The sequence below is a fragment of the Perissodus microlepis genome, chromosome 15 (genome assembly GCF_051167445.1).
Source record: "Perissodus microlepis isolate ML-2025 ecotype Zambia chromosome 15, ASM5116744v1, whole genome shotgun sequence".
Lineage (NCBI taxonomy): Eukaryota > Metazoa > Chordata > Actinopteri > Cichliformes > Cichlidae > Perissodus > Perissodus microlepis.
The window spans coordinates 14000091-14012707 of record NC_140475.1 but is presented as its reverse complement, the minus strand read 5'-3'; the positions used below and the strand labels follow the sequence as shown (position 1 = coordinate 14012707).

General features: G+C 38.9%; 1 protein-coding gene across 1 annotated transcript in view; it reads right to left on the bottom strand.

The window, feature by feature from the left end:
* Positions 1-25: 25 nt before the first annotated feature.
* ppp2r5a (protein phosphatase 2, regulatory subunit B', alpha isoform) overlaps positions 26-12617 on the bottom strand; it is a 59871-nt gene continuing 47279 nt past the window's right edge. Inside the window, exons 5-13 of the mRNA XM_084954358.1 lie at positions 10556-10686; positions 7398-7457; positions 6402-6510; positions 6026-6079; positions 5806-5856; positions 5596-5715; positions 4079-4206; positions 3142-3243; positions 26-2112 (exon numbers count right to left, since the gene is read on the bottom strand). Of these exons, the coding sequence (XP_084810484.1) occupies positions 1869-2112; positions 3142-3243; positions 4079-4206; positions 5596-5715; positions 5806-5856; positions 6026-6079; positions 6402-6510; positions 7398-7457; positions 10556-10686 (999 nt within the window). The 3' untranslated portion in view covers positions 26-1868. The remainder of the gene's footprint in view (positions 2113-3141; positions 3244-4078; positions 4207-5595; positions 5716-5805; positions 5857-6025; positions 6080-6401; positions 6511-7397; positions 7458-10555; positions 10687-12617) is intronic.

The window sequence follows — 12617 nt, the reverse complement described above, 5'->3', positions numbered from 1 at the left end:
AAAAAAGACAACTGGAGGCTTTGAGTAGAAAGATAAAGTAGACTTTATTTAATGGTGAAACCTAAATAAGATCTGTGATTACAAAACAGGCTCCCCATGTAGTTTCTTTCAATGTCACAGAGGCTGGAATGCTGTACTGACAGAAAAGGCATCAGAAAGACTTGACCTAAAATATAAAGCTTGAAAACTACGAGCTTCAGAGAGAGTCGAGAGAAAGAAACCCTCTCACGAGTCGTTCCTACAATCCAATGGCAGTTACACTAGTTTAATGAAGACGTTCAGCAGTTGTCAACATCAGAAACTGGAGAATAAAAGCAATCGTGACTTCATGAAGTCTGTAGAAAAGAGACAGTGAAGAGGCATAGATGGTAAAAGAAAGGGTTTCCTTTGTTGCACTACGTCATAAAGGGCCTCATTTGGTTAGGACATAAAAATACATGGTAGCACGAAAGCCTTCTGTGCATCAAATGACTAAGACGCGTGGAAGTCTTTGCACTGACTGCACTTTTCTCAGACCACTGAAATGTTATGCTGTACATTAAATCAGAAACCAAGTGGCATTTTCCCTTTAAGTAGCCTCCAAGCTAACATACACATATACACCCACGCGACAAATATACACTCAAGCGCATCCTGCATCCCCATCATGAGCCAGCTGCAAAAAAAAAGAAAAAAGGAAACATCCAAAAATATTCGGGTTATCAATACACTGGAAAAATATAGCACTGTAGGTCTCTCTCTTTTCATTTTTAAAGGAATAGTTTAGCAGCTTGGGAAATATCTGAGTAAGAGGTGAAGATTGGTTTGAATAAGCAGCCTGAAGCTAATAAAGTTCACCCACCAGCTTCTCCAACTCTAACACTGCAGGCGTCTGCATGGATTAAACAAACCACATCTCTTTTTAATTTTTAAGCTTTGGAGGTGCTGTTTGGGTGGATTTTATTTCTCTGGGTAGAGCCAGGCCAGCTGCTTCACATTCACCACATATATTCAACCTCTTCCCCTCGCCTTAAAAAAAGAAACAATGCTGAACTCCTCCTTTAAAACTCCAGTTATTAAGAAAAATATTTCCTTTGTTGAAAAGCGCTTTCTCAATACTTTAGTGTAAATAATTTTATAAACACAGCTCTGCGTTTTTCAAATCGGCATCACCCAGATGAATACATTTTTACCAACACCTGAAACACAAAAATAAGTGTTTAGTCTTATTGTTCATTAAATTCATCGTCTCAGGCAGAGTCATTTACAGAGCGCTCACTCTATATCTGGGATTAATATCTCTATCCATTTTGGCCATCTTTAAAAAAGGAAGTGGCTGTGTTCTTTAGCTTTCCTGTAGCTTAATGCACACCAAATGTTTACTTTTTGGGTCTGGTCCCAAACACCCCCCCACCCCACCCCACAAAACAAAAAATAATAATTTTTGCCGTTCTCTTAAGTGTTGGCAGCGATGAGGAAAAAGCACATTAAAAATAGACATCTTTAAATAGCTGTTCAGCTCTTCTAAGTGCAGCACAAATCGGAAACATTGAATTCAAGTCATCGTTATCTCCTCCCCCGTCTCCGCGTATCATACAACGAATATACCGAAAAGAAACATTTTCAGTTAAGAAACTAAATGTGAAAGGATAAATCTTTGATCAGACAAATAAACAGTATACTGCAGCCACACTGTAACATCCAAAAATAGTCTTAAGTTGAAATATAGATTTTTTTTTTTTCTTGCCAAAGAAATGCTGGCGTTCACTCTAAGTAGATTTCATATACTGCTGAGGTGTGATTTGTGTTTTTACGTCTCTGTTGATCCTACCCCGGCAGTCCTGAACGCAGCATCAAACCGTTACAGAGTAAAACACTGACGTCCGGTGTCATTTGGCACATGGGGTGCTCTCGCTGACAGCTGCGGTGGCGTCGGGGTCTTTGTCGTCTGCGGTGACGGCAGCGGCGCTCCTTTCCTGGTCCTCGTGGTTACTGTTACTATTATTGTTGTTGTTGTTGTTTTGGACACTCGGCAGCCCGTGGCTGTTGTTCTGGACCAGCGGCATGTCACCGAGCTTCAGCTCCTCCAGCTTCTTCCACAGCTCTTCTCTCTCCTGCTCCTTCTTCTTTTCCCTGTGAAATCACAGTATTTAAAAACAAAAACTAAGCAAAACACCAGACACCAGTGTTGATATCGCCAAACCAATAATTTTCATCACAGTTTTAATCAAAACAACCTATTTTTCCCCTAACGAAATAAAAACTAATGCATGAGGACAAAAAAATATGATGAAATTCATAAAAACAAGATGTTCTGGAGAGATGACATCCAATCTGAACTAATTAAGCTGTGTAGTAAGATCAGACGCGCACATTTGATCTGACCCTGGGGAATCAGGAGAGGGCTTTGGCTAACAACGTGACAAAACGTGAACACCTGGGAGGAAGTGAAGAGACATAAGGACACATTTCACATCCGATGTCAAGGAAAATAACAGGCTAAACTGTGTATAGCAACATTCATTGGTAAAAACAAGGTTTTACATTTTATACTTTAGTCAGTTATTATATGTAGCTGACAAAAACTAAAAGAGCATAAATGTCCAAATTATAATTATGATTAAAACTAAATGCCTTGATCCTCTAAATTCTTATTCATTATTACAAGCAGAAACATTGTCAGCCATGCTGGATATAATACTCGTTTTCTTCCTTTTCCTCCACTCTGCTTCTGGTTGCTAAACATTAAATGAATTTGCATGAGGAGGCGTGAGTTTTACTTTGACCTGCCGACACTCGTCTTCTGCTCCCATTCATTAAAACGCCTTCTGCTGTGTCGGCTGTACATGAAGTGATCTGTTCACGCATGAATGTTTGGCAGTGACTAAGCGACAGGTGAATGTTGTGCAATTAATGAATAATCCTGTGGTGGGAAGAATACAGAACTTGGCTTTAAATGTAACGATAAATGCATAAAACAAACCAAAATGACCATTTCTTCACTATTAAACATTAAAAAAAGAGATGAGATCAGCAAAAACATTCTAAATGATTTCTGAAGTTATGTGTCAGAGGCTGCACAGCATTACTTTAACACTTCAGATACATTTTTCCTTTAGATAACAGAAACACGACAGGAAAACGAGTGTTTGAGTCACTCACCGTTGCCGGTCTGCTTTATAGGAGGACGTCAACTCATCGAACAGTGTGCAGTTCATCTCCATCAGCGTCTTCAGCACATTGTAGACTAGAGCTACGATTGTCCTGCAACACAACAGAGACTGTCATCAGCAACACAGCTGTGAAATGTGCATGAGTGGATATCATATTTCGCTGCAACTGTGCAGAAAATCTATTTGCTGGTGAATCATTCCCAAACCAGCCAACACTCTAGTTTTCACACACATTTCTCCATCTCCTAGTGCCTTTACATTTTTGTTGGAAACTTCTGTAGTTTTTGTGATGCTCAAACCTTGTTTTAATAAATAACTGGATTACACACATCCCAAAGTTTTGTGTGTGCGTGTCAACAAGTCTCTAAGTGCCAAATGGCAACTGACAACCTGAATCGAGAAGTGCGAGTGCAGCTAATCATAAACAGGAAGGCAAATCAGCTGAATGAATTAGCCATATTAGCTTTAGCTTCACTGCTTTTACAGTGAAAACAGTACAAAGCGATGCAGAAACACATGTGAGCTACATCCTACTCGTAAATGTCTGTGACAGGTGACTGTTGGCTTCAGGAAAGCTGGAACAATATTCATTGTTTTAAGCTTTCCAAGTTAACCACTCATGATCAAAATCCCTGTAAGCGGGTTATAAGAGCATGCACTGTTCTCAGAGAGGTTTGTAATACTTTGACCTCCAAGATCTATGCTAAATGATGTGTGAGACGTGCCAGACATGATGGCGTCTTTTTGTCTCGCCTGCCATGTGTACATATCAACACATTCTTAAGAAAAGCTCACGAGAGCAACCTTAACACAGACACAGCAACAGGTTTCAGTGCACATTTTCATAGATGTGGTTGAAAGCGGTCCTTTGACTTTTATTCATTACATAACAATTGTTTCTAGCGTGCGGCGATCACGGTACATACGGATTCCAGTGTTCTTTGGAGATTCTGTACAGGCTGCCAAACATGATGGGAAGGATCTTGTCGATGTTCTCTTCGATGAGGCTGAGGATGTACTCGTTATTCCAGAAGTAGAGCGCCCGCTCTGCTACCTGCAAACACAGAGAAAGAAGAAAAACTCCAGTTTAAAAAAAGAAAACAATGAAAGCTGACTGGAATTTGGAAGTGTTATGATAATGATGCTCAGAAAGTAGGGGACCGAAGCCCTTTCAGACATGTGCCTCTTGCATAAATCCAGCTTTACATGGGTAATTTCTATGTAGCAGTCATGATAACACGAGAAAAGCTGTTGGTTTATAAGACACTAAACATAATTCAGTTTTCTTATTTCATTAAGGGTTTTACACCACTTTTACATGTGCACTGCAGCCTATAGGTTGAATCAAAGAACGCAAATGCAAATGTTCAACACAATTTTATCAGACATTCGATTCATTCATTCAGCAGCAAGGTCTACGCACGGTCTTTGTGAGACAATTAAAGAGAACAGTGATTTTCATAGCTTTCAAGTGGTCATCGAGTGTCCTGCTTCCTGCCCTGACTAAACTAAACAGAGCCACGGTTCTCAAAGGAAGCGTTTGTGTGGCTTGTGATAAGTAAAGCATTAACTAATGTACTAGCGGTTCATGTTACACTACAGAAACACAGCACAGACCATCTGAGCATTTCCCTTCAATATTTAACTCCTGTTCTTGCCAACATAATGATCTAAGCCTTCCATTACTGAACAACCACAGCTGGGGTCACAGAATTAACCCTCAGAATTAAAATCACCCTGAAACATCCCTTAGTTACGCTGCTATTGGCTTCGGTTTCCAGGGGATGCAACTACTTTCTGGTATTATAACTAGCATTGTGTTTACATGTCCTAAATGTTTTCTGTCTCCTAGCTTGTGTTCTTTTGCTCTATGTTCCTCTTTTCACTTTCCCCTCATTCACCAGCCAGTTAAAAGATATTGCTGCCCATAACCCAGTCGGGTGATACAGGAAGTCTTTTCGTGTTAAAGGTTTTTTCTCCCCACGGTCACTGGGCTGATCATAGGGGGCTACCTGATTGTTGGGGTTTTCCCTTGTAGTGTCTTTAGCTTTCAATAAAAAGAGCTATGAGACAATTGCTGTAGTAAACTGGTGCTACAGAAATAAAACGGAATTAACTGAAATATTAACAGCATCTAACTATTGATTAATAAACTATAAATCAGCAAAATACAAAATTACTAACACAAACCACCACTACCATCAAAAAATATATTACAAATATTAAAAATGTTTGATGCACTTTTTCTTTAATGTGCTGGCCCTCAACCCTGAAACAGCACTTCCTGTAGTAAGAACATGTTGGGCACAGATGACCACCTTCTGTACTTCTTATGAGCAACACCACCTTTGGACCATAATCTGACCAGATTTTAACAACACTTCGTGTGTGAAAAACAGCTTTAAAGATAAACTTTTATGCTGCAATATTTTTAAAAGCATACCTGAAAATGTGGATTGGTCACACATTTGGAGATCTGCTTGAATAGTGGCTCCTGGATCTTTTTGAACTGCGTTGGTTCGATGACATCCAGAATCTCTTCAATTTCGCCCAGAAACATCACCTAATTGGACGGGAGGTGCAGAATATTGAAATGTGGCTGGCAGCATACAGATTTTTAAACGTGTTGTCTATTTGTAGACATGCAGACTACCTCTTTCTGGCTGCAGGTTTTAGGCCAAAACTTCAGCAGACCACGGATCACCTTTGAAAAAGAAACAGAATATTCCTTGAGTTTTTCTCTCTCGTGTCAATTTGAGTGGGCAGCTTTTAGCATCCACAACACATTTCTCTGCAGTGTAGACAAATATAGTGCCTAGTCTTTGTGCTTTCAGTGGGAGAAATGATTAAAGAAAAGAAGAAAAAAAAAGTACCGGCTCGGTAAGCGTAGGATCCTTCTCCAAGAACTGCACCACGCAGTAGGCAAGCTGAGGAGCAGAGATAAAAATAAACACAAACAAACCCAAAAATTGCATCAGACAAAGCAGGCATCACACCATTTGAAAATAATATAATTATTTTAATTAATCCCCACTGTGTTGAACAAAGCAGTGAATTCTTAAAGAAGTATTTTAATTTCCGAGCCACTAGAAGGTGCTGCAGTACAGAGATTACACCATCGCCTTGCTTAATCCTCCTGAGACAAGCAGCTGCATAATTCAGCTATAAACAGTCTAACAGTTTCTGTGCAATGACACAAATCAAAACCCCCAATAATGTTTCCAGGATATGGTGAAGGGTTTCCCCTACCTGGGCATGAAAAAGAGCCAATCCTTTAGCTGTGTGTAACGGGATGAGCACCTTCATCAGAAACTGCTTGTGCTCGGCTTTCAGAGGCAACGCAAACCCGTTGATGATACTGCAAACAGAGAAACAGCAGGACAACGTTAGATGACACACAAAACAGCAGCATGAACTGTGAGAATAGAGCAGAGCATGGCTTTAAAAAGGCCTGAAGAGCCTTTTACCTCAACATTAACAAGTAAAACTAACTCGCAGGTTATTGTAACTACACAAGATAGTGATGCGTTTTCTTGTCACTGGTTGGCTGTATTGCACAAACCAATGAGGATTAAAACCCATTGAGACGTCCAAGTGGGCTCAAAAGTTATGACCAGGTCAAATTAATCTCATTCACTACCAACTGAGGGTGTCTGAGTGCTATGGCTGCATGGTCAGTATTAACCACGGCCATATTGAGCAGGAAAATATGTGAGCACACCATCACATCATCGTTTTACTAATGTGAGGCCACAACCAGGATCACTCCCTCCATGATCACCACCTTCTATCAGGTAATATGCAACATACAATATTTCAAGATATAACATCATTTAGCATTTCATGACTATTTCTATGATTTTTCACGCACAATTTATCAACACGGAGAAAGTGATGTTAATGACTTTGCTAAAATTGTTGTTCAACACATCAGGATCAAGGAATTGGTGAAATTTTAAGTGGTGTCCACGCAGGTTATGTTGTATGTGACCTTGAGCACAATTTTGATGAAAACCCATTAGCTGATCACTGTAAGTATGACTAAACTATGGCCAATACTATAGGAAGAGTAATGGTTATTATGAATCGGGGATCATTTTATGGGTTTAACATCTTATATAACAAAGAAATCCTTCTTAGAAGTTACAATTTCATTCAATTCATAGATCAATAAACGTGTCTGATGATCAGCTTTAGTGTACAGTTACTGTGTAACTTCACATCACACAACATTTTGTCACTCACCTTCCCAGGATCTCTAACAGTTCAGCAACTCCATTGAAGTGTTCGGTTTCATATATGAACCTGGAACAGCAGCAAACACATCGACGATTGAAATTATCAAACACGTCACAACTGTGAAAGCAGAGCACCCTGATCAGAACAATTGATTAGCACCACTCCCAATGCTGCGCTCCTTTCAAATGCTATCACTCTGATTTGGGATCCAAGTTGGGTAAGTACCATTACACTGATATTTCATGATTCCTAATCAAGAATACAACAAAATTATACCATCATAGCCTTTATAATTAGCTAATTTATGATTGGAGCCTAAAAATAAACCCACAGAAAACAGGCATCGCCTGCATACTTGCGGCCAAAAGGAAAAAGCTAAATAAGTCTAATCTATGTAGGGAATGAATAATTATCTGGGAAAAATCAAACATATTTGGCTTCACACTGGGAGGCTCTTATGTAAGTAAATGATCCATGCATCATTTAGCTCCTCTGTTTGGTAACACATTTCCATCTAGCTGTGCAGACCTGGTATGTACAGACAGAGCCTGACAACTGTGGCACTATTTTTATCCTCTACGGCAGATGGTCAAAGTGGGTGCACCCGTTTTGCCACCTTGCCTGTTGGAAATGACATCAAGTGTCCCCTGTTTCAATCATCTGAAGCTCATTGTCACGCAGCAACAGGAGCAGCAAGGACACAACACACTGCTGCCGGGAGTAAGTGACACCTCCAACTGAACCGTTTTACTTCTCCTGGTGTTTAAGGCCTGGAGTGAATCTGAGTGAAGACTTTAGCTCACTTTGTGCAAGAGGTGGTCAACTGAACAGACCAGAAACACTAAAACTGAAAAGAACTGACTGAATACAGTGCTCTTCAGTTTTTCAAAAATCTATCAAAAAACTTGCTCAAAACTAAAAATTGTTACTTTTTTTTGAATATATCCAAATTTGAGCTGACACACTGGACTTCTCTGAGAAGTTAGTCAAACATAACATTCAGCCAATAAAAATAATGTGCATGTTCAGGAATTAATTGCTGCAATTTGGTATCTTAATTAAAAAATAATAATTTGCTTGACTATTTTTCTGCTTTTTAAAAAAATAAAATAAAACAATTAAATAATTTAAAAATTCATGGACAACAACAATAATTATATTTTAGCATTAAAAATATAATTTTGATTAAAGAGCTTGTGCATATAGGTAAATTAACCATTACACAACATGATTTTGGTATTTAGAAAATGTTTAATTTAGGGTAGCTGTTGTTTGGTTCTAATAAATTTGTTGTATACCGCTGTAATACTTTGTCAGAAGAATATTTAGTTGATTTTATTGGGGACAGCTTATTCTGTGAGATATAAACCTTAAACCTCTGGTGCATATGTGGAGAGCTGGAGTAAAGACGGTCAAGTCATTCCTGTTGCACTTCTTTGAAGTCTGCTTAAAGCCTGGGGTGTGCAGCCGGTGAATTGTAATGTAAAGTCTCTGCTGACGAACCCAGGGGGTTGTCTGTACAGTTGTCCGTATCCTCTCGTTAACAGTCAGATGATGAATGTGCATCACTGACAGAAGTGCAGTACCAAATACACCAAGACTCTCACCTGTTTAACAATCCCCTCAACATATCATGGTGTTAGAGGAGAATACATCACCACATAATGTAGCGCAAAAAAATGTTCATAGTATGCAAGTACATTTTTTAAATTTGTTCAATTTTCAACTCAATTCCATTTAATTTTATTTGTATAGTGCCAAAACAACAACAGTTGCCTCAAGGTGCTTTATATTGTAAGGTTAAGACCCTACAATAATACAGAGAAACCTCAACAATGAGATGATCCCCTATGAGCAAGCGCTTTGGCGACAGTGGGAAGGAAAAACTCCCTTTTAATAGGAAGAAATTCAGGCAGAACCAGGCTCAGGGAGGGGAGACCATCTAGGGCCATTTGTTTGGGGATCAGGTGGGAACTTTTTTCATATTTGGTCAAACTTATATGGAAGAACCGTTAAGGAGAGGAGGCCAAAACAATATCTAATGACGGAATAAGCTACCTCAAAACAGGTTTGTATTGGTTTTGTGCCTCTTCTTGTTTTGTTTAGTCAGAACCCAATACTACACAAGAGAAAGTAAAGAAACATAATAATTCTTATTCTTGAAACTGTAGAGAAAAATATCAGATCTAAATACGTTGTTTAAATCAGATAATGAAACAAAAAACCCAAAACCCCAAAAACAAAATGAAAACAAACTTTAAAGGTTTTGTGTCTTTAAGAGAATCTGCTAAATGTAAAACAAACAAACAAACAAACAAACAAACAAAAAAAAAACCCCACAATAATCTTGACATTTATTCATTAAAAAAAAATCTCATTAAATGTGAAAGGTTTTAGTCTGTTTAGTGACAACCAAAAAATCTAAGTGCTTTTGGGGTTTTTCCATAGGGGTTTACAGTGCAGCTGCTTTCCTGGCCCAACTCACTACAGATCAAATTGGGCTACATGTACCCAGTGAAGTGCTATAAAACACCTGTTCAAATGTATCCATTAACAGTTGGTAAACTTTATCCTTTCTTCTTTTTCTTATCACTCTTTTTAAATTGTAAATATAACAAAAATTATCTTAAAAAGACAGTACATAATAAGTTATAGATGTTCTTAGGTCTATTTCATATGCCCTTAATTTGCATTATATCACAAAAGACTTTTTGTTACCTTAACTAAATTTAGTGACTGGCTTATTGGGTTGAAACAAAAGCTTAGTCCCCCGAGAAAGTTCTTGAAAGACTACGTACTTCATGGGAAGCTACTGCCTGTTGGTTTCTGTCCCAGAAGGCCAAGCCTCTAGTCTAATCAGAGCAACTGGCTAATGACAGGTAAAAACAAATACAGGGAACAGGTGTTTGGATCTAGAGACATTCTGATTACAGGGATTTTCCCAGCTCAAAATGGGCCTCTAGGAGGTGACTACACACATGAATGACCGATGTGCATATATTTAAGATAACTTATTTCTGATCATTAAAACCAACCTCTTGTATGCTTGTGGTTACTGCTTAATTGGCGTGTTTTTTGGTGATTTTCTGCCACATGTTCTTTAAAACCACATATAAGAAAAACAATATGAACTAAGACATGTTTTCTACCTGCTGTTAACTCACCGCAAGAAAATGTTGTTAATCTGCTTCCTGATGAAGGCCCGCAATCCCAGGAACTTTCCATAAATTCGATGCAGGATGGTCTTTAGAAAGTCCCGCTCCCTTGGGTCCTCACTGTCAAACAGCTCCAGCAACTTTAAAGAGAAAGAGAAACACTTGAACACTTAGCACAGTATTATTAGGCCTTCTGAAGGTCGGTTGGTGGTCGTCACTGGTTGGACACAAAAGCGTATATTTTTAAATGCTGTGACGTGCTCCTCTGATTAATAATAGTCACGGTAAGATATAATCAGTCATCTTTTGAGTTTAGTTCATGACGCATTTCATCTCACTATGATTGCGACTACTATATGACTCATACAATACACTGCCTCTGGTGTGCAGTGCGGCTCAATTTTGTATTTCGTAAATATGTAATGCTTTCTTCTTAATACTGAAATATTGTGAAGATCACACACTGTGATAGTAGTTCTGTGTACCTCTTGGCTGTGTACAGCTTATTTTTGGAGGTTTTTTAAAAAAAATAAATAAAAATGCAAAGCTTGTGTTTTGGATAGTTTCATAACAGCATTTCCCCCCCTGGAGAACCGAGTTAGGGGCGTGGCCACACAGATCAAAAGCTGTCCTGATATAGCTGGAGCCCCCGTCATTAAACTGGACTTCTTCATTCTGTGTGTGCGCGTGTTTTGTTGAGTGAAGTTCTAGTTCTAGTATGTTACTTAACATTAACTAGCAGAGCTATGTGTGTGCTTGTGCATTGTACCCATACAGATTATTAGTGCTGGACAGTATTTTTAGATTCTAGGGAGCTGTTTATTTCCGTGTATCATTTTTGCCCTACTGAGGAAAGTGAGCTGGGTAATTGTTTCGTTCTTGCTCATCTTAATTTTTGCATCATATGACAAGCTGTAAGTAAGAAAGGTGTTCAGTTAATAAAGGATCCTTCTGGATACACTCCACAGTACTCCTGATGGCCAAAAATAGTGCACCCTTAACTGCATTCAGCAGCACATCGCTACTCAAGGTGGCTAACTTGAAGTCTACCCACTCATCCAAAGATGTTCACTTCTGGTGAAAGAAATCCAACGCTGTCATAGTCAGAATTCTAAAAATCATATGATGTCGTAGTGGCTATCAACTGACATACTGCTTATGATTCGGTAATCAACTTGCTATTTCTGTATGTTGTCTGGTGCCGAGCAGCTACTCCTCACAAAAAAAAGGGTCAGTTTACAGTCAAACTGCTCCCAGAGTAAAGCAGCAGACCCACTCTGTGTAAAGAAAGGAGCAGGTGTATATTCAGGTTATAATTCTTCATGGCTTTCATCACATCAAGTGAATGTTTCACACTGCCACATTGTCTCTTGACACATCCTATTATTAAAAACAGATTAAAGTGACTTACATTCACTGAGCCAGCTGTCACCTTAAATTATGCAAACATATATACATAAGAGAAAACACAGGAGGTGCTTAACCAGCTACCAACATCTTATCTAACAAGCACAGAGCATGTGAGTGAATTCTCTATCATTTAAACAGATTTGAGAGCCCTGGTGTAAAGCAGCCACTTGCATTAACATGCGATGACTCATTATTACAATACTGTTGAAGGGAGCCAAGCCGATGCCACCGAGTTCAAATGGAGTGTTTTCAGGCTCTGATCAGCTTCGGGGTATGGCACTCATCTTCCACTAGCATGTCATCAGCACCTTGGTGACAGAGCTGACAATCTATTTTTAACTATATCCAGAAAAAGGGTTTCACATGTTGTTCTTCTGCACGGTGCTGATTCACATTCATTCAGCTCAGAACCAAAAATCTGGCTGTTAAATGGCACAACCACTTTCTCTATGCTGCAAATGAGCAGCTAGCTATTAGGCTTTCCTCTGGTTCATTAGAGCACATCCTGGTCATTCCCATATTTCCCAGTTTATTTCAAACTTGTAGCTGTATAGATCACAATTAAACATGAGATACAACAGACAAACTATGGATCATGAAATGTTTGTTTGGTTTAATTTACTTTGACTTATTTTGAAATGAAAGCAGCTGGTCAGACCAC